Consider the following 20,804-nt stretch of genomic DNA (forward strand, 5'->3'; position numbering starts at 1 on the left):
CTCAGCCTGAATTTCCTCATCTAAGAAATGGAGATCAAGCATTCAAAGGCAGTTGGCAGTTGCGAAGGTTAAATGCGATCACATAGGTAAAGCACTTCTAAGCAGAGCCGCCTATTAAGGGCTCAAAAACAGGCAGCCATTTGGTTATTATTTGCATTACAACAGGGTTTCCCAACTCAGAGTAAACATCTGTCAAGAAACAAAAGTGAATAAACCAAGGATTAAAAACACTTTTTCAAGTAAGTGTCCAAGTGGGCAAGGGGCTCTTCTGGGCGCAGAGACCACACCTACCAGGGCGTGGTCTGCTCCCAAGGTCAACTCTGAGCTCCCCCACCCACCTCCCCATTTCCGCAAGGTCATTTAAGCAAGTTTGAGACTCAGTCCTGTAAAGCTGTGCCTCACTCCCTCCTCAAAGTGGAAGACTGGTGAGAAGCCACATGGTTCGGAATCCTCCAAAGGCTTTGGACTGGAATATGAATTTCAGAACAACTGGGTTACCATTTCAAGCACTGCACAAATGTTTTCGTTTTCCATATGGCCTGAAACCTAGCTTGAAATAGAGTTCTAAAACTGGAAAATATATAAAATAATCTAGAGAAATAATTCACTTAATTTTTTTAATTTGGTTCAACTAGATTCAAGACACTGTGCTAAGTGAGAGAATTCAATGATAAGCTTAAAATAAAACTTCCCAATTATGAAAGACAGTACATTTCCCCAGACCTAAATGATTTCCAACTCTCTCGGAGACTAAAAATATTCAAAATACCTGTTAGGCTGCTACAGTGTCCTCTTGGAATCCCTGCAGGCCTGTTAAAGGTCACCTATCACTGTCTTTGTTTATAAACCTATTGTGTAGGATTCCCCCATGGGAAGAAGACATGAAGACACATTTTCTCACTCTTTAGAAAATATTGGCCAAGAGGGACATTCTGAGCTATTGAAAACTGCTCTTTGCTGGTCCTCCCCCCAGTGACAGAGGGCTCAAACACATGAAAATTTTAACCGTAAACTGGCATATCAATTAGCCAAACCACTGGTCCCGGCAGCCTATGGCATTATTCTACTCAAACAAAGATCTCGTGTCCGGCTGGATGTACCAACAGCAGGGGCCTCCATTTTCTGGTATTTCCAAGTCAATCCTGTAAACATTCTGCGGCAGGCGGCAGAGGCAACTGTTTAGGGCCTGGGGCAACTCCCATGCAGGCCCATGTGCTAGTTCAGTCCTCTGGATCTCCTCCTGTTCGCACAACAATGGTATTTAAACCTGAAGCTGGTGCTTAGCTTTAGATACCAGATTAGCACATAACCGGGTTAAGGCTGCATCAAAATTGCACACTCCGCTGTGCATCCCTAACAGGGACCCGGAGGTCTCTGAAGCTTTTGCAATTTCAGCCTTTTGATGATGTTGACACTTGGGGACGGACAGTGGAGAACTAACCTTTAAGTAAAAGATAAGGTTAGTGGTTAATATCCCAGCATTATCATCTATAAACAAATAGGGCATTGCATAAAAATGTAACTTAGTATTTCTGCAGGACCTAATTCTATTGTTGCAAACACACTGCAGTTAAGATCAGACTATTATGCTCCATAACAGCCCAGAGAATTTTTGCGTTTAGCACCGAATGATAGGGAGACAAGTGTTTTTCCCTCCCAGTACCAGTTTAATTCTCCTGTCAACTCCAAACTGCCCCTCACGGCCAGGTGACCACGGACTGCCTCTGGCGAAAGGGAAGGACAGGACTCGGGCGTCTGGGCGTTGTGACCGAGGGGCTGGCACGGGTCCCCTCTCACGCCAACCCTGCCCTGGCCAGGTGTCCCTCTCTGCGCCCCTGCGCGGGGCCCTCTCTCCGGCTCACCTAATGACCAGGAGTTCGTGGAGCAGATACGCAGCTGCGGCCAGCAAAGCTCCCCCGGTCAAGTAAAGGGTTTTCTTCCACCAGGGATCGGAGCCCAGCCCTGCCATGATCCCACCGTAATCCTGCAAAGGGAAAGCGATGATGTCCCCATAAAAGGAGAAGGGCTCCTCGGACCCGGCCCACCAGCCGAAGAAGGAGACGCTCTGGTTCCAGCTCAGATCCACCACGCACGGCCTGGACGAGGCAAAGCCAACCCCCCAGTGCATGCTGCGCGGCTGGCTGCGGGCGCCCCTCCCAGGGCCCGCGCCGCCCGCATGGGAAGGGGCCGGCGCGGCCGGGCGCGGGCTCAGCGGCGCACTGGCGGTGCGGGCGGCGCGGGCGGCAGCGACCGAGGCGGCGGCGGAGGAAGAAGGAGGGCGCGGGCCGCGGGCGGCGGGCCTGGCCGGCGGGGCCCCGGGGCCCGGGGCGGCAGCGGCGGCCGCCGGCTCCCCCCGCAGCGGCCTCTCCGCGCCGCTCTTTGTGTCGGCGCCGGGAGAAGGCCGCGTGATGTCATTGCTCCCTGGGGCAGGGAAACAGAGGCGGGATAAAGTCACCTACCCCGCGCCCTGCCCCCGCCCCGCATCTCCGCGGTCCGGCGGCCTCCGCCCCGGCCGGAGCTGCAGGGCTGGGCGAGCCGGGCGAGCTCCGCGCCTCCAGGCGGCACGGCCGGGAACGGCTCGGCGCGCGAGGGCAGGGCTGCGGACGTGGCTGGAAATGCGGCTCCCCCCGGAGGAAGCTGCAGTCGGGCCCGGATCTCCGTCCCCCACCGCCACCCCCGGCCCGTCCTCCGCCTCCGCTCCAGCCCCTCCCGCAGGCGCGAGAGCGGGGCGCGCGCAGGACTCACCTGCGGCCGCGCGGAGCTCGGGCAGAGACACCGCCCAGCGCGAGCCGGGAATCGGGGCCCGGACAAGGTCGCGAATTACGTTGCTCCGGCCGTCAGGAAAGCGCTGTGTCTTTGCATAACTCATAAAAACACTTATCACATTACACAATTACCTAAGTCTCGGCAGTGTGCCCACGGAGGGATGTCTGGTTTGATAAATAACAACAAAAATGTACTCTAGAGCGATTTCCCCTCCGACAGACGCAGCCCAAGTCCTAGTCTTTCCCCTTGGAAATCATTACCAGGGAACTCAGGGAATGTGGGGTGTTGCTGTTGTTTTTCCTTTCCTTTTCGGTGCAGAAAATCTGTCAAACGTGGATGTGTGTGTTTGTGTGATCAATTTTCTTCCCTTTAACATCATTTTTAATATTTCCTACGTACAAAGAATAGGGCCGTGCTTCATACAAGTGTATGATGTACACACAAATTTTAGCAAGAGCATGGATAGTTTAAAATCGTTTGAAGGAATTGAAAAAAAATTCAAGTGGCGGGGCGGGGGGGCGGCGGTTATCACTCTTAAGGTGAAAGGATGGATATAAGAAGCCTCCACGCATTTGCGTGAGAGAGCCGACATTGGAGTGAAGGGGGAAACGCCCTTCTACTTCCCCTGCCGCCCCAGCCCCTTAGAACAGGCAGTGAGGGCGGTCATACAGCTAATAATGTGGGGCGCGGTGCCAGCCCCCACCAGATAAGGGCAGCCAGGCTGGCGCCCAAGCACCAGCACATGAGGGGTCTCAAACACCCCTGCAGACGTTTATGGGACCTCTCAGCAAGAAGCAGAGCATGCGGTTGGAAGTGAACCTTCCACGGGCAGGTTGCAAGGAGTGGAACCCAAGGGCCTGCTGGAGAGACAGAGGTGGTCACCAGACTGTCTTACGGGGAGAGAGAGCAGGAGGCCGCATAGGAAGCAGAGTGGACAGGTTTGGGATCCGAACTAAAGGCTCTGTGCAGAGAGGGGGCAAGAAGCACTGGCACCAGGGATTCTCCATTGTTCTTCCCCCATGGCATCCGCCTATGCTCCCTTTAAATGTTGAGCCAGTATTTAAAGAATATCCGTTTGTACCTAATTAATGGCCTGAGTGTCTAGGTCCAGCCATGAGGACCTAGTGAGATGGTATGAAGACCTGGGGAGCCAGAGTGAGCGTCTTTACTCCACCCCTCCCACCACCACCGCCAATTCTGAAAGCCTTGGCGTCATAACCATGACATTAGCTCCAAGCTAGAGGCATCTTGTTATTTTTATTTTTTCAAGGACCTTGTTTTACTAACTACTGAGGTATTACAAGAGAAAAAAAAAAAAAAGGAAAGGGCTAATATTTATTGAACACCTGTCTAGTGATGATACATTTTTCAGTAACTCACAAAACAATCCGTGTTAAATAACTATTGGCATCCCTATTTTACAAATGAGAAAACTGAGGCTCAGAGAGGTAAGTTAACAAGCTCAAGTCCCAGAGCTAGGTAATGATAGAGCCAGGATTCAAACCCCATGTGTCCCACACCAGCAGCCCTTTGGGCTTTCTACCACCTACAATGGCTATCATCCCAGGTACCAGTGCTGGAGTGCTGTCTATGGTATTTCTTCTTTAGGCCATCGGTCTGTGGCTCAGTCTTCTGAACCACGTCTAAATCCAATGACTACAAAGCCTCAAACGCCTGCCTGTTATGCTATCACCTTTTGAGAAAGGTAGATTTAGGCCGTTCCTTTACGCAGATATTGCTATGCCTGTGTCATGTCACTCTGCAGCCTGGCCATAATGATATGACAAGGGACAAATAAATCAGTGCTTCCCAAACTTTGTATATGTATCATCTGAGAATTTGCCACAATGATCAAAAGGGACAATTAGATTAGTGTTTCTCAAACATTACTGTGTATACAAATCACTGGGGATCTTGTTCACATGCAAATTCTGACTCAGGAGTTCAGGGGTGAGGTCTGAGATTCTGCATTTCTAACAAGCTTCCAGGTGAAGCCAGACCACACTTTGATTATCAGTGGTCTAGCTTATGAGGGGCATCAAAAACTCTGCCCCAGGGCTTCCCTGGTGGCGCAGTGGTTGAGAGTCCGCCTGCCGATGCAGGGGACACGGGTTCGTGCGCCTGTCCGGGAGGATCCCACATGCCGCGGAGCGGCTGGGCCCGTTAGCCATGGCCGCTGAGCCTGTGCATCCGGAGCCTGTGCTCCGCAACGGGAGAGGCCACAACAGTGAGAGGCCTGCGTACCATTAAAAAAAAAACAAAACTCTGCCCCAGAGTGGCATGTACATATATACACTACCCAGTGTAAAACAGCTCATTAGCGGGAAGCAGCCGCATAGCACAGGGAGTTCAGCTCGGTGCTTTGTGTCCACACAGAGGGGTGGGATAGGGAGGGTGGGAGGGAGATGCAGGAGGGAGGAGATATGGGGATATATGTATACATATAGCTGATTCACTTTGTTATAAAGCAGAAACTAACACACCATTGTAAAGCAATTATACTTCAATAAAGATGTTTTAAAAAGAAAAAAAGTGAAGCACACACAAAAAAATGAAAAACAAAAACTCTGCCCCAAAGAGACAGAACCCCATGTTGGATGGTTCCTAACCAACCCAATTAAGTCACCATTCTTGCTGAGTCTGGACACTAGACACACAGATAAAAGGGTTGGGGCAGCAGTAGAATCAGAAATGGAAAGAAAATGAATCAAGACTCAAGAAAAGCAATTAGAACAGAGAAAAATGCATATGCCTTATGAGAAGTTGATCTGATGCTCAAGTTCTAGGAGCTGAGGGCGGAAGCCATGGGGCAGGAGAGGTGGGGTAGGGCCTTAGATGGAGAAGAGGGAGAAGACGGAGTATCCTGGGAGAGTAGTGACATCATGGCACCTTTTTTCAGGAACCAACACAAAGAGCATAAACAAGTGAATAAAATATTTTATAAGTTTCTTTTATCCTGGACAACATTTTCACAAGAATGTTATACTTTATGCTTCAAAATATAGCTTAAGAGATTTAAGATCCTGCTCTTGTAGTAATAAGTGGATGTGGGGTTCACTGGTGGCGCAGTGGATAAGACTCCACGCTCCCCATGCAGAGGGCCCAGTTTCGATCCCTGGTCAGGGAACTAGATCCCACATACATGCCACAACTAAGGAGCCCTGGAGCCACAACTAAGGAGCCTGCCTGCCACAACTAAGGAGCCTGCCTCCCATAACTAAGACCCAGAGCAACCAAATAAATAAATAAATAAATAAATATTTTTTTAAAAGGTGGATGTGATGTTAGCATTATTGCTGGTTTTATATAATGCAATTTAATGTTATTTTATTAAAATATCTCTGTATTATTCAAAAAATAAAGTTTACTTGATAATGTTACCCTGAATTTTACTGTAAAGCTTCTGCTTTCTTGGCTTGACTTGTGGAGAAGAGATCTAATACTCCCCTACCCAGATATCCAACGTTATAGCTGGAAGCTTGTTGTCACCATAAGGTGACTTTGCCTATCTACTTTCTGATCCCCTGGACTTGGGCATTTTATTAATCAGTATGCAACACTCAGAAAACATTTCCTGAAGACTGACTTGATGCTAGGAAAAGATATTCAAATAATAACCAGGCTCAGATAAGTGAGGGGCAATTAGGAAGGTGGGTCATGAAAGGGTTTGGAAGATTTTTAGCTTGGGCAGTGCATTAGTGTGCTAGGGCTGCTCTAACAAAGTACCACAGACTGGGTGGCTTAAATAACAGAAATTTATTTCCTCACAGTTCTGGAGGCTAGATGTCTGAGATCAAGCTGTTGTCAGGGTTGATTTCTTCTAAGGCCTCTCTCCTTAGCTTGTTAATGGCCGTCTTCTCCCTGTGTCTTTACATGGTCTTTGCTCTGTACATTTGTGTCCTAATCTCCTCTTTATCTAAGGGCATCAGTCATATTGGATTACAACCACCCTAATGACCTCATTTTACCTTAATTATCCCTTTGAAGGCACTACCTCCAAATACAGTCACATTTTTAGGTACTGGACCATTAGGACTTCAACATATGGATTTTAGGGGGACACAGTTCAACCCCTAACAGCCTATTGAATGCCTAAATGGAGATGCCCAATGGCAACAGAATGTGTGGGTTTAGAAAAGAGCTTCGGGCCTGGGAATGAGACAGGTGGGGGTCATTAAAGGGTAGACATGAGAATGTGAGGGTGAATGCTAAGTGAGAAGAGACAGGGGCCAAGGACAGAGCCCTGAGAACACCACAGTTAGAGGATGGCCAGAGGAAGATAGGACCAACCAGGAAACTGAGAAGGAAAGAGAGGCCAGGAGGGAAGCCGGACAGGTGTAGGGCCGCAGAAGCCAAGGGAAGAGGGCGTCTCAAGAAAGTGTGAGATGGGATCAATTGCATCATATGCTCCTAACAAGTCAAGTAAAATAAATTTAGCCCAGCAGCGTAGACATTACTGACCTTGGCAGGTGAGCACTTTCAAGTGTCAGGGGGTCAGAAGCCAGGCTTGAAAAATGAAGGTGGGATAGTAAGTGCAGAAAACACCCACAATGAATTTGGCTGTGAAAGGAGGAAGCAAAGGTTGATCGTCAGAGAGGGGAATAAATATTTCTCCATTCTTTTTAAAAAGGGATCACATGCATTATTTTTGATACTAATACATAAACACAGTACAAAATTCAAAAGCTACAGAGAAGAATGCAATGAAAAGCCAATTTCTACCCAGATATCCACACACACACACCAATGTCGCCTCCAGATGCACCCTGCTCCTTGCCCCAGATGCTGACCTTTGTGAAGGACAGCAGCGGTTGTGGGTACCCAAGCTGCCGTCGTGGAGCTTGCCTGTGATGGAGATCAGAGGACCGGAGGGGAGTAAGGAAGGGATGACAAATCCTTAGTATCTTTTCCTGCAGAGTTGCCCCATGCTGTGTCTCTCTTCACGTGGCTCCCTCTGTGGGTTTCAGGAACTAAGTCCACACATTTCTCCTTCAGCCAGAGGGCTGGCAATGGCTTCCTGCTGTTGCTAGCGCCGGGGTTCTGCATTTTTGTAAATAGTCCTTTTATTAAATGATTCTCAAAATATCCAGTTTGCATGTGCCTTCAGTTTCCTGCTGGGACGCTAAAGGATACAGTCTCCTCCTAACTGTTCCCCAGACCCCTCCCCAGAGACAAATACAACCATCAGCTTCTGTGTTTATTCCCAGAGATATTCTATGCATTATAAAAGCATTTTCTATTTATCTTTACACAAATTGTATCATTTAACTGCCTGTCCTGCACCTTACTTTCTTTTTTATCTTAAACATAGAACTTCCAAGCTTCTTTCTTTTTCTTTCTTTCTCTCTTTCTTTCTTTTTCTTTCTTCCTTTCTTTCTTTCTTCATAGACTACCACAGATACATACATATATATATATATATATATATATATATATATATATATATATGGAATTTCTGGGTCAAAAGAGCCATGCATTGTAATTGTGATAGATGTTGCCATATTGCTCTCCATAAAGAGCAATACGCACTCTCCATAGTTTTGAAAGTGTCTCTTTTCTCATACATAGCCTAACCACACATATTCTTAAATATTTTGATCCTTCCTAATTGTCAATGAGAAAGCAGTCTCGTAGTTTTAAATTTGTGTTTCTTATTACGTGTGAGGTTGAGTACATTTTTTTGAAAGATGCGTTTGTATTGACTTTTCTATGAACTGTTCATCTTTTTCACTGGGTTATTAGTATTTCTCATTGATTTATATGAGGTCCTAATTGAGAAAGAGAATTCTTTTTCTGTAAATTAGTTTGCAAACATTTTCCCCAGCTTGCTATTTTTCAATTTTTTCTTCTATGGCTTCTTGGTTTTCTATCATAGTTTCAAAGAGGCCTTCTCCTCTGAGTGGGATGTTACAATCTATGGCTTCAGATGTTCTTAGGTAACCTCAGGTGTTGACCATAAAGGTATGGTAGAAGCCTCTAGAGACAAGGTTCTGTTGCTGATGAGGTAATGCACAAACCATCCACATAGACGTTGGAGTTACTCAGGAAGCTGGGAGGACTTAGGTAAGAACAAAGACACTGTGATTGAGGGTTGTGGCCAGAAGTGGAGTTTGGCAATAAACGGAGAGTAGAGGTTAGGAGAGCTAGACTTGAGGCTTGGAGACATGAGAGCTTTTATTCAAGAGTAATGGCAGTAATGGCAGTGGTCCAGTGGCTAAGACTCCTCGCTCCCAATGCAGGGGGCCCATGTTTGATCCCTGCTCAAGGAACTACACCCCACATGCACAACTAAGAGTTCGCATGCTGCAACTAAAGATCCCACATGCCGCAACTAAGACCTGGCACAGCCAAATAAATGAATAAACATTAAAAAAAAAAAAAGAGTAATGGCAGTGGGACTTTCCTGGTGGTCCAGCAGTTAAGACTCTGCACTCCCAATGCAGGGTGTGCGGGTTTAATCCCTGGTCAGGGAACCAGGTGCCACATGCCACATGGCGGGGCCTAAAATAAATAAATAAATTTGAAACAGTACATTTATAAAACCTCATATGTAGTATGAGCCCACCTCTGTAAAAGAATTTTTAAAAAGCAGAAAAAAAGAAAAAAGAGTAATGGCAGTGAGTGAAAAGGACTCAAATCCCATCTCGCAACTCTGAGGTTCATAGACAATATGAAACTTCCTCTCAGAATGGCTGCAGGTGAAATCACATCCTCAAAGGAAAGCCAGGTTTCAGTTAAGGTAGAAAGTAAAGGAAACTTAAATGCAGACTTGAGAAGTAGGGTAGTTGATAAATCATGAACTGGTGCTTATAGAGGTCACAGCAGAAAAGTGTAGAAGGGAGAAGTGGGAAGTTGAGTCAGGGAAGACAAATTCAAGAAACAGTCTTAGGGAGAGTTTATAGAAAAGAATCAGTGTGGGTGTCTGAATCTTGGGCAACGACTAGGGATTGCAGGGATCCTTATCAGGCTACAAGAGTGTCAAAGACATTTGGCCCCAGCAGGTCTGTAGAGTGCCAGTCACCTGGGCCTGAACTGATTGATCTCAGAGGAAGATGTCATCTCAAGAGCACGGAGAGATTTGCCTCTGGAAGAGTTAAGGTTCAGCATCCATTGATTGGTTCTCAGGGAAAAACGAGAGCAAAACTGCCAGGTCTGTGGGTGCTCAGGTAAACAAGCAGAGGCCTGAGAGCGCAAAGCCCTCGTTACTATGCGGTGAGTCTGGGTGCTACCTGGTGGTGTGTGTGAGGATGGGGACAGATGAAGATGAGAAGAGCTGCTGGGACATCCCACCGCACAAGGCAGTTCCCTTAGGCTCTTTGATAACATTGGGTTGCGTATTTCTCATCCATCCACCCACCTAGCCTGCTACCTAGGTGGCTAATCCAACTATTTATCTCTATTTAAAATCAATCTTTTGGGAATTCCCTGGCGGTCCAGTGGTTAGGGCTCTGTGCTTTCACTGCCAAGGGTGCGACCAAAAAATACATAAATACATAAATAATAAAATCAATCCTTTTTTTTTAATGAGTTGAAATTCTTTAAACGTTGCATAAATCTGATTGTTAATTAATCTAGACTTCTACCATCCCATCCTGACAAAACTAAGTCTAAAAACAGAATCCCAGAATGTCTCTTCAATTTAATATCAAAAGAATGACCAAAAAGAGGCAATTTAAATCATGATCCAGTTTTCACCTTTCACAGCTACTGACACCCTTCATGTTCACTTTTACAAAATATAAGCAGAAGACAGAGTGACCGTATTTTTCTTTTCCTGACATATTCTGTCAAGTAAAGACTATATTTCCCTACTGCAGTATTTTAACTATAGTCACCTTTAACCTTTTTTGGGGGTCATGAAACTTTTGAGACTCTGATGAAAGCTATGGGACATTCTCGGCAGAAAAATACACACACACGCAAAATTTTGTTCCCTATTTCAGGGGGTTCCTAGAACCCCAGAAGCCTGTATCAGGACTCCAGATACAGAGCCTGTTTTAGAGTCAGAAAGACATGTGCAGATCTTACATGATGTCAGTGACTTTATGTCTGTTGGGTCCCATCTGTCAACGGGAAACAAAGGTTCACATCTATCAGAGTGGAAACATCTCGTGTCCATATTTACTCTGTAACTCTCCACCCCCATTCTCAGTTCTGTTCACATCATCTTGAGAACATATTTTCTTCCTTTGGCTCCAACTGGTGGCTTTTAGTTCCTAGACAGTGGCTCGTTTATATGTGCTGCATCCTTTTCTTGCTGGGATACAAGAGGTTTATTGATCTCACAATCAATTCTTTTGCTTGATTTTCATGCAAACCATCAGTGTCAGGATTTTTGGCTTTTTTTTTTTTTTTTTTTTTGATACAGGGAAGACTTGCATGTCATTTGCATCTCATTAGTAATAGTCAAGTAAGAATCTCCCTTCTAATAGAGTCGCATTGTAAGTTAATAAAAGCAATTATGTGTTGACTGTTCTAACACTTTCATTTGGTTTTGTTTCCGTCTTTATTTCTCCATTGACATTTTCTTATGATTCGTAGATTTTTGGATCAATGTCTGTAAGCCTGTAATTACACAAATATGTTTTACAGAATTGCAGGGACCTTGCCAATCCAGGTTTAAAAAATATTTCCAGTAAGCATGACTTACTCCTATGCCTCGTTACCGAGCAGTCTCTAAATCTTTACTTGATGCCTCTCAATATTGTGTATTCCAGGTCAACGGTAGCACAGAAGCCCTTGTTGAGTGTCCCTAGCACACATCAAAAAGACATTTCAAATGATGTCAAAATTTTTTACTTTTTTGCTTGACTGAGATATTTTTGTTGTGTAGTACTTGAATTCAATACTTCTCTTCAATTTATAATTAATACAATAGTAAAACCTGTAACTATAATAGAAAGTAAGGCTATAATTTTATTTGGGGTCTTTAAAGCATTTTATTAAGTTGCCATCAGTAGCATGTAATTGTTTCAGTCATAGAAAGGCAATGAAGCTCTAAGAGAACTGAGGCAACTAGCCCAGACTCTAGATTTTGTGATGCTGTTTGATTTAAATGCTTTTGAGGGTGCTACCTTGCATACAGACAATTCACATACGTGATAATAATCCAGTTGTGTGTGGTTATGCTACCACGATGACCATATGATGGTACAGATACTAGGTACAAGTATCAAAGTGGTGACGTGCACAAGCTCAGCAATCAGACTACCTGGGTCTGCATCTTACTACTTGTGAGAGGCTGAATACATTTAACATCTCTGTGAAATGGAGTGGACGGTAGTCCCTACCTAATGGGGCTATTACTGAATCATACTGAATTTCCATCACTTAACAATGTATATTTTTAATAATTGAAAGTGTTCTTTCTAAAATAAATGCCCTTTGTTTGGGGGCTGCTTTTTAATCAATTTCATTACACAGTCCTTAGATTAATCGGGTTTTTTTTAACTTTTTAATTTATTTTTGGCTGCATTGGGTTTTCGTTGCTGTGCACGGGCTTTCTCTAGTTGTGGCGAGGAAGGGCTACTCTTCGTTTCGGTGCACGCGCTTCTCATTTCAATGGCTTCTCTTGTTGCAGAGCACGGGCTCTAGGTTTGCCGGCTTTTGTAGTTGCGGTGCACGGGCTCTAGAGCACAGGTTCAGTAGTTGTGGTGCACGGGCTTAACTGTTCCACGGCCTGTGGGGTCTTTCTCGACCAGGAATCGAACCCACCTCCCCTGCATTGGCAGGCAGATTCTTAACCACTGTGCCACCAGGAAAGTCCCTGTACAATATATCCTTGTAGCTTATTTTATTCATAGTAGTTTGTATCTCTTGTATCTTGCCCCTTCACCTTATCTTTCTGTCTTATTTCACTTAGCATCTAAGACCCTCCAACAATATCCATGTTGTTGCAAATGGCAAAATTTCATTCTTTTTTGTGGCTGAGTAGTATCCCATTGTGTGTGTGTGTGTGTGTGTGTGTGTGTGTGTGTGTGTGTGTATTAGGGTGGCAAAAAAAAACTGTTTGGGTGGAAAAACCTGAACGAACTTTTTGCCCAACCCAATACATATATATAAATAACATCTTCTTTATCCATTCATCTGTTGATGGACAGTTAGGTTGCCTCCATATCTTGGCAATTGTAAACAGTGCTGCTATGAACGTTGGGGTGCACATATCTTTTTGAATTAGTGTTTTTGTTTTTGTTTTGTTTGGATAAATAGGAGTGGAATTGCTGGGTCATATGGTAGTTCTATTTTTAGTTTTTTGAGGAATCTCCATACTGTTTTCTGTAGTGGCTGTACCAATTCAAATGCCCACCAACAGTGTACAAGGGTTCTCTTTTGTCCACATCCTTGCCAACACTTGTTATTTGTAGACTTTTTGATGATAGCCATTCTGACAGATGAGAGTTGATACCTCATTGTGGTTTTGATTTGCATTTCCCTGGTGATTAGCGATGTTGAGCATCTTCTCATGTGCCTATTGGCCATCTGTATATCTTCTTTGGAAAAATGTCTATTCAGGTCATCTGTCTATCTTTTTTTTTTTTTGCAGTACACGGGCCTCTCACTGTTGTGGCCTCTCCCGTTGCAGAGCACAGGCTCCGGACACACAGGCTCAGCGGCCATGGCTCACGGGCCCAGCCGCTCTGCGGCATGTGGGATCTTCCTGGATCGGGTCACGAACCCGTTTCCCCTGCATCGGCAGGCGGACTCTCAACCACTGTGCCACCAGGGAAGCCCTGTCCATCTTTTAATCTGGTTGTTTTTTTGATGTTGAGTTGTATGAGCTGTTTATATATTTTGGATATTAACCCCTTATCAATCATATCATTTGCAAATACTTTTTCCCATTCAGTAGGTTGTCTTTTTATTTTGTTGTTGGTTTTCTTTGCTGTGCAAAAGTTTTTAAGTTTAATTGGGTTCCACTCATTTATTTTTGCTTTTGTTTCCTTTGCTTGAGGAGACCAAAAAAACCCCAAAAATACATTGCTACAATTTATGTCAAAGAGTATTCCACCTATGTTTTCTTCTAAGAGTTTTACAGTTTCTGGTTTTCCATTTAGATTAATTTCTAATACCAACACTTTTCTTTTTTCCCAACAGATAGAATGAAGAAGCTTTGCTTTGGTAACAAAACTACTAGAATTCAGACTAAGAATCAAACTTTTAAATGAAACCCAGTGGGAACTCCTGATTTTTAGTGTCCTAATTAGACATTAGCAACTGAAGTTAAAATTTCTTTTAACCCTTTAAATTTCAGTTTCCTCCCTGGAATGCCACTGAGAAGCAAATGATAAGCTAAGATGCTTGGGAATTGTTTGCGTGGTGAGCCCAATCCAACAGGCATTGACAAAGAAATACAGAAAGCTTATAAGCGTAAAAGTGAGTAAGGCTACGGAATTCCCCGGTGGTCCAGTGGGATGCAGCCAAAAAAAAAAAAAAGGCTAGAAAGTAAAAGCTGACTTTCTGTATGAGCCACAGGCGTTCAACCTATATTTCTCATATTTGGTCAACACCCTCTATCAAAGTCCTTATACATTCTGGACTTTCAGAAAAAGCCAAAAAATCACATACTTCAAGAGGAGTGAAAGTATATTTCAAGTCAGTCCCTCTAATTACAAAATGTTAGCCGAAAAAGAAAATTTCCATAACTAAACTCTTAAATTGAGTTCAAAAATCTTTTCTACTTAAAAAAGGCACCACAAAACATTTATAGAACTGTACAGAGAAAAATGTCCAACATAATCTGAATTTCTTGATTCTAATGTTTGACCAAACCCAGTATATATTTAACAATCAATTTGCTTTCCAAAAACCAAAATTTAAAGGAAAAAAGACATTTTATCTTCCTAAATATAAGTGGTATAAAATAAAACCAGTGAGAAGCATAACTGCCTTTAACTAAAACCAAATAAAGAAGAACCTAGATGATACAAATTTACTTAAATTAAAACATTACAGTATATATGTATGTGCATACATGCGGGAAAAATATATAATCTGTAAGATGAAGTGAAATATGTATACCCTATTTATATAACAAAGGCTGAGAAACTTAAACTCCTAGATCACATAGACTAATTCCTTGAAGGTAGCTATTAGATGAAACAACAAGAGTTTTTATCTAAGGTTTTAGCCCTTTCTATTTGACTTTCTTTTCTTTATGATCCTGTCTCAAAAGACAAATGGTATATTTTGTGTATTTGTAAACATCAGACTTTCAAGCCATTTTACTACAGTCCTTAGAAACAATTCATTTCTTCAGCGCTTCATGCACACCTGAGTTGGTGGAGGTTTCAATGCGGAGCTCTTCTGTTTCCTCCTTTAAAGCAAACTCGGCAGGAGCTGGGTGTTTCTGCATGCTGGATTTCAGGGCATGAGCTGCATAATTAAGGCTGGTGTTTTCACTCCAATGCCAGTAACCTGAGAAGGGGTTGTAGAGCATTCCTGCCACAGTTTGAACTGACAGACCGTCTGAGAAAAAAAAATATCAGACAGAGCATCTTTAATAAATATTTACCTTCCACATGCCAAGAGTCTCATGCAACTCTCCAAATTAAAAAAGGATTCCTAACTCAATAGGCACAAATACTTTGTAGCCATGTACAGCTCATTCTTTACTGCAGTAGAACATAAACTCTAGCACGGTATTTGGAATTTGGTAATAAGTACTCAATAAATGTTAGCTGTTTTTAGAAAATCCGGCCAACAACTGACTGTTCCGATCATCTTTAAAATATTTTTTCTACTCTATTTTCAACAAAGTTACTTGCAGAGAAGAAATTACCACATTTCATTGGACAGATAATATTATTCCAAGTAAAATCAAGTTTACTGATATACTGTTACGTGAACAAAAAGCATGAGGCACACATGAGCCTAAGAGGAATACCAAATGCCAAATAAATGAACTGACAAGTGTTATTACTTGACAGGAATTCAACAGGTAAATCAAGTGCTCACGAGGTGTAAAGCAGAGCTAGGCACTGTGGGGAGCACAAAAAGGAGACAGTCTTGCCTTCAAGCCAGAAAGAGGTTAAGAACACTAAAATAACCGTACTATAAGGCATGCTATAGCTAGCATAAAACACTACATAAGAAGTGACAGGCTCCCCTGGTGGCGCAGTGGTTGAGAGTCCGCCTGCCGATGCAGGGGAAACGGGTTTGTGCCCCGGTCCGGGAAGATCCCACATGCTGCAGAGGGGCTAGGCCCGTGAGCCACAACTACTGAGCCTGCATGTCCAGAGCCTGTGCTCCACAACAGGAGAGGCCGCAACAGTGAGAGACCCGCGTACCGCAAAAAAAAAAAAAAAAAAAAAAAAAATGTGACAAGGAAGTTCAAAATATATCTGACTATGAAGGAAGTAATACGTAAAATAAGCTGACTCAAGCACGGCCTCAATAGGACAAACTGAGGATGTGTAACTAAAAGACATTTGTACCTCATCCTTAAACAGGTGAGGACTAAACAGCCAAAAAGTATTCATTGATCATCTATGATTTGCTTGGCCCTGGGTTAGGTGCCATAGGTGAGAGAAAAGTGGATGTAATACTTAATCCTAACTTCAAGGCGTTTATGATCTAGTTGAGGAGAGAAAACCAACATCCAAAGAATAGTGGCCTATTTCATTAAGTGCTAGGTTATGTGATTAATAATTATAGGCACATTAAAAGTTCAGTTAGGCCTTGGAAATTGGAAAAAATTTTAATACTTACTTGATTCCAGAATGCTCTCTAGCTTTTCAGGTGAAACAAACTTCTCCCATGTATGAGTACCTTTTGGTACAATACCTGCAATCTGCTCTGAAAATACAATTCCCAAGGCATAGGACAGCTGTGTTTTGTTGATTGTAGTAATGAATAAAGAACCACCAGGCTAAAAAAAAATATGTGTAGAAGTAAAATTTTAAATGTTAGGAGTAACAGTTAGATAAAGGCTTGGCTTCCCCCATCCTCCTCCCTCCTTCCAAACAATTTAAGTGCAGTTAAGATACACAAGTATGGGGACTTCCCTGGGGGTCCAGTGGTTAAGACTCCGTGCTCCCAGTGCAGGGGGCACAGGTTCGATTCCTGGTCGGGGAACTGAGGTCCCACACCGCACGGTCAAAAAAAAAACCACAAAACACAAACCCACAAGTGTGAATAAAATATAATCTACCAAAATAGAGAGTTTTTTTCTCTTGGGAAGTTCATTGTTATGGGCAGTCCACTAAAGATGCGTGTACTGAGTTTATGCAACAGGGCTTACAACTAACTCCTAAAATCATACATTACTATGATTTATGTTTATATTTATACATTCTTTTGTACATAGCAAATAATTTGTAATAAAAATATAGAAATGAGATCCGGCTGCTCTTCCTTGTTACATGTCCACACTGATGTCTTAATGTGTCAACAATGCTTTCTTTTTGGGTGCCGAGTCTGCCTGACTTGTTTGGTACAGCGCACACTGCCCCATGGTTTGTGCAGGCTGGCAAGGCCGATAAGTGTTCTCTGACAAAAGCCTTAATGATTAAGGTATGAAAGTGCTTTGTTTTGTTTTGATTTCATTAGTATAAAGAATATAAAGAGATCAAGATAAGAACTTCAGTGAATGCAAACCACTTACGGGATTGTTTAGTCTGCCATTTTTTAGTGACTATATTTATAGTGTTTCCTGTATGTACTCCCACAAATGGCAAGAACATTAATGTCTCTTCCACACATTCTCATTAGCACCTGATGGAGATAAAATGCCTAAGACCCCTTCCAAAATAATCATATTAAGATATATATGTATGAAAATATCTCAAATAACACTCTAAACCAAAAATAAAAATGATAAGAGAAGGCCCTGAAATATTGGGATGTGCCCTTAAGACTAAAATATCAGACACGACTTCATTATACATTATAACTTTTCTCTGTAAAACTCTAGTATTCTAAAATATCTCATTAAAAATCACTTATGTGTGGGCTTCCTGGTGGCGCAGTGGTTGAGAGTCCGCCTGCTGATGCAGGGAACACGGGTTCGTGCCCCGGTCCGGGAAGATCCCACATGCCGCGGAGCGGCTGGGCCCATGAGCCATGCCCGCTGAGCCTGTGCGTCCGGAGCCTGTGCTCCGCAACGGGTGAGGCCACAGCAGTGAGAGGTTCGCGTACCGCGAAAAAAAAAAAAAAATCACTTATGTGTCAATTATATCTCAGTAGAGCTAAGGGAAAAATTACTTATAAATATCTAATCTGTGTTTCATAAAATCTTACTCTAAGGAAATAGTGATGAGCATTGGTCATTGTTTTTTAAATAGGCTTTCCATTAAAGCAAAAATTAGTTTTAAATTCCACGATGCCAGTATCCCTAATATATGTGAGAACTTCCATCCATACACACTGACTGAGACACTACCCAAAAAGAAATAATTAAGGAATTTTCCTTGGAAAATAGGAGGTATACCTAATGAAATTTGTTTTTAAGAGGAAACACCACCAAGAAACTATACACATTGAAGGAGACTACAGAGATATGGCAACTAAATGCAATATGGAACACTGGATTGGATCCTACAACAGAAAAATGACATTAGTGGAAACACTAATGAAATTTAACAGGGTCTGTAGTGTAGTTAATAGTATAATGTCAACTAATTTTGTAGTTTTGAGAAATATACCATGGGTTACATACAGGGCTAGGAGTACGGTGAGGCAAGTGAGGTACTGAGGGCACAGAATCCAAGGAGGCACTCACTCTCTGGGGCATGCAAATGCAGGACTGGCACAGAATAGCGAGTGCCGCCTTTGACTTTCTGCCACACCTGCCTCACCCCAGTTCCTACCCTTATTATGTAGAATGTTAACAGTAGGGGAGACTGGGTGAAGGGCACCCTTCACCACCCTTCACAGTGGGAACACTGTGTACTATCTTTCCAACTCTTCTATAAATCTAAAATTATTTTAAAAGTATTTTTTAAAAGCTCTATTTAGATAAAGGCTAAGCATTTAATTCTTTTAGCTCTTGACCTTAGGGAGTTACCTCTTGAATACATAAACAACAGAGTTGATATAGTAATAATAATACTTTGGAAATATTTATTAAAAGAAAATTTGGAACCACCTTCAGAGGACTGTGTCAAATTATATAAGCATAATAATGTAGGGACTTCCCTGGTGGCACAGTGGCAATCCACCTGCCAATGCAGGGGACACACGTTCGAGCCCTGGTCCAGGAAGATCCCACATGCCGCTGAGCAGATAAAAAGATGTAGCCTTACGCCCTACTTAAGTGCCTAGTGACCTTTGACTTAAAGACCATGTGACCTCTGACACCTCAGATTCTGATCTTCATTGGGTCAAAGGAGGTCATAATGCCTGCCTTACCTTCCTCACCTGGTTGTAGGTAAGATCTGATGAGATCATATGTATGAAGTATTCTTTTATAAGCTGATAACTGTTACACATATCACATATACAGAGTGACTTAACAAATGCTGGCTAACCAATTTATGCTAATAATGGTTTTTTATTTTTAAGTATTAATCCAAGTCAATTTCTTAGTAATTGTCATTCAATGCCTATTAGGTAATTAATCCAGACTACACCAAAGAAAAATACCACTATAAATCTATTGTTGTATTGCAGTGTTCAGCACCAACATTTTTCAAGATCCCTGGACATCAAGATACTAGATCTGGAAAACCCCAGATATCGAGGGCAGGCTGAGAGGCAGAAGTAATCTCCAGTAGAGATGCTGTCCCCTCATCCTGTCTTCCTGGTTCCAAGTATTATAAAACATTTATTGCTATGGATACATACACAAACTCAAAAGAAAACACAAATAAGTAAACTCTGTAAGTCTTACTTTTAACACTTGACAGCAGCACTGTATAAACATTTCTAGATCAAGCACATGTTCTACAACTTCAGAAGCTACAACAGCATCAAATGTTTCTGCAGTTTCTTCCACAATCTTTTCCAGGGAACACGCTCTGTACTCTATCCGCTTATCCAGGACTGGGTCAAATGATTTATGGTGCTGTGCTGTTTTAATGTTCTCATCCACAGGATCAATTCCAATAACTGAAGCCCCAAGCCGCCCTAGAGGCTAATGGCATAAGAAATCATTACCCTCAGGAAGAAAATAGAACACACGTTAGCAATAAAAAGCTTCTCAAAAAGGAGACAAGATTAGGCACGAGGTGTTAATTGTTGGAGATCATTTATGGGTACACGAAAGTTCAATATACCATTTTCTCTAGTTTGTACATGTTTGATAATTTCCATAATAAAAAGCTTAAAAGTGAGAACAATAATCACAACAACAACAAAACTTATCAGGAACTACTTACGAATAGTGAGGAAATTTTTGTCTACATTCTCTAGATATATTTACAGGCACACAGTACAGTATTAACATATTTAAAGTGCAATAAATGTAACATGTCATTGTAAAAAGAGCAAAATTTTCTAATACTCAAATTCTCTGAAGCACATTTTTTTCTCCATAGTTTCTCTTCTGACTGACTAAAAACGATTCTTCGTAGCTAATTCCTCTTTCAGCCTTTATATTCAGTCACTTCCCATGACATGCCCAAGTTTTTAAACACAGCCTTTATTTTGATCAAAACTGCATAGCATTTATTTTATAACTCTTTAGTTAATAAGTTAAAAGTATAAATCAAATTATTTTAACTTTAGAGACATAAATCTGTAATAATACACGGAGAAGATCATATAACACATAGAGTAAAATTGTACTAATTTACAATTTGATACACCTCATATTCTTGATTCTAAGGGATGTATTTTCACATATTTTACATCCTGAAATTTTATAATTGATGTCAAGAGAAACCAGCGCACTGCCATATGAAGAACACATTTTCTGTGCATATGGAAACTTAGCTATGTATCAAGGGCCTCTGTTAACCTCACTGTCAACTTGGCTGTTATGATCTTGACAGTAACACACACCATCGTATCTTCACTTACATTTGTATCCTGTACTGTTTGCTTAAAATATCTTTCAAGCAAAGATTATGATGCAGCATTTAAACAAAAAGTTATTGTGT

General features: G+C 42.4%; 2 protein-coding genes across 3 annotated transcripts in view; both read right to left on the reverse strand.

Moving 5' to 3' along the window:
- FAXC (failed axon connections homolog, metaxin like GST domain containing) overlaps positions 1 to 7,797 on the reverse strand; it is a 92,540-nt gene extending 84,743 nt beyond the window's left edge. Inside the window, exons 1-2 of the mRNA XM_089921888.1 lie at positions 7,557 to 7,797; positions 1,863 to 7,326 (exon numbers count right to left, since the gene is read on the reverse strand). Of these exons, the coding sequence (XP_089778014.1) occupies positions 1,863 to 2,128 (266 nt within the window). The 5' untranslated portion in view covers positions 2,129 to 7,326; positions 7,557 to 7,797. The remainder of the gene's footprint in view (positions 1 to 1,862; positions 7,327 to 7,556) is intronic.
- Positions 7,798 to 10,267: 2,470 nt separating this feature from the next.
- COQ3 (coenzyme Q3, methyltransferase) overlaps positions 10,268 to 20,804 on the reverse strand; it is a 31,020-nt gene continuing 20,483 nt past the window's right edge. For both annotated transcript variants that reach the window (XM_089921887.1, XM_022553164.2), the window contains 3 exons: positions 19,595 to 19,837; positions 16,474 to 16,633; positions 10,268 to 15,231 (listed from right to left, as the gene is read on the reverse strand). In XM_089921887.1, the coding sequence (XP_089778013.1) occupies positions 15,011 to 15,231; positions 16,474 to 16,633; positions 19,595 to 19,837 (624 nt within the window). In that variant the 3' untranslated portion in view covers positions 10,268 to 15,010. The remainder of the gene's footprint in view (positions 15,232 to 16,473; positions 16,634 to 19,594; positions 19,838 to 20,804) is intronic.

Source organism: Delphinapterus leucas, chromosome 12 (genome assembly GCF_059928025.1).
Source record: "Delphinapterus leucas isolate spDelLeu-1000000601 "Yukka" chromosome 12, BTC_Dleu_Yukka2, whole genome shotgun sequence".
Taxonomy (NCBI): Eukaryota; Metazoa; Chordata; class Mammalia; order Artiodactyla; family Monodontidae; genus Delphinapterus; species Delphinapterus leucas.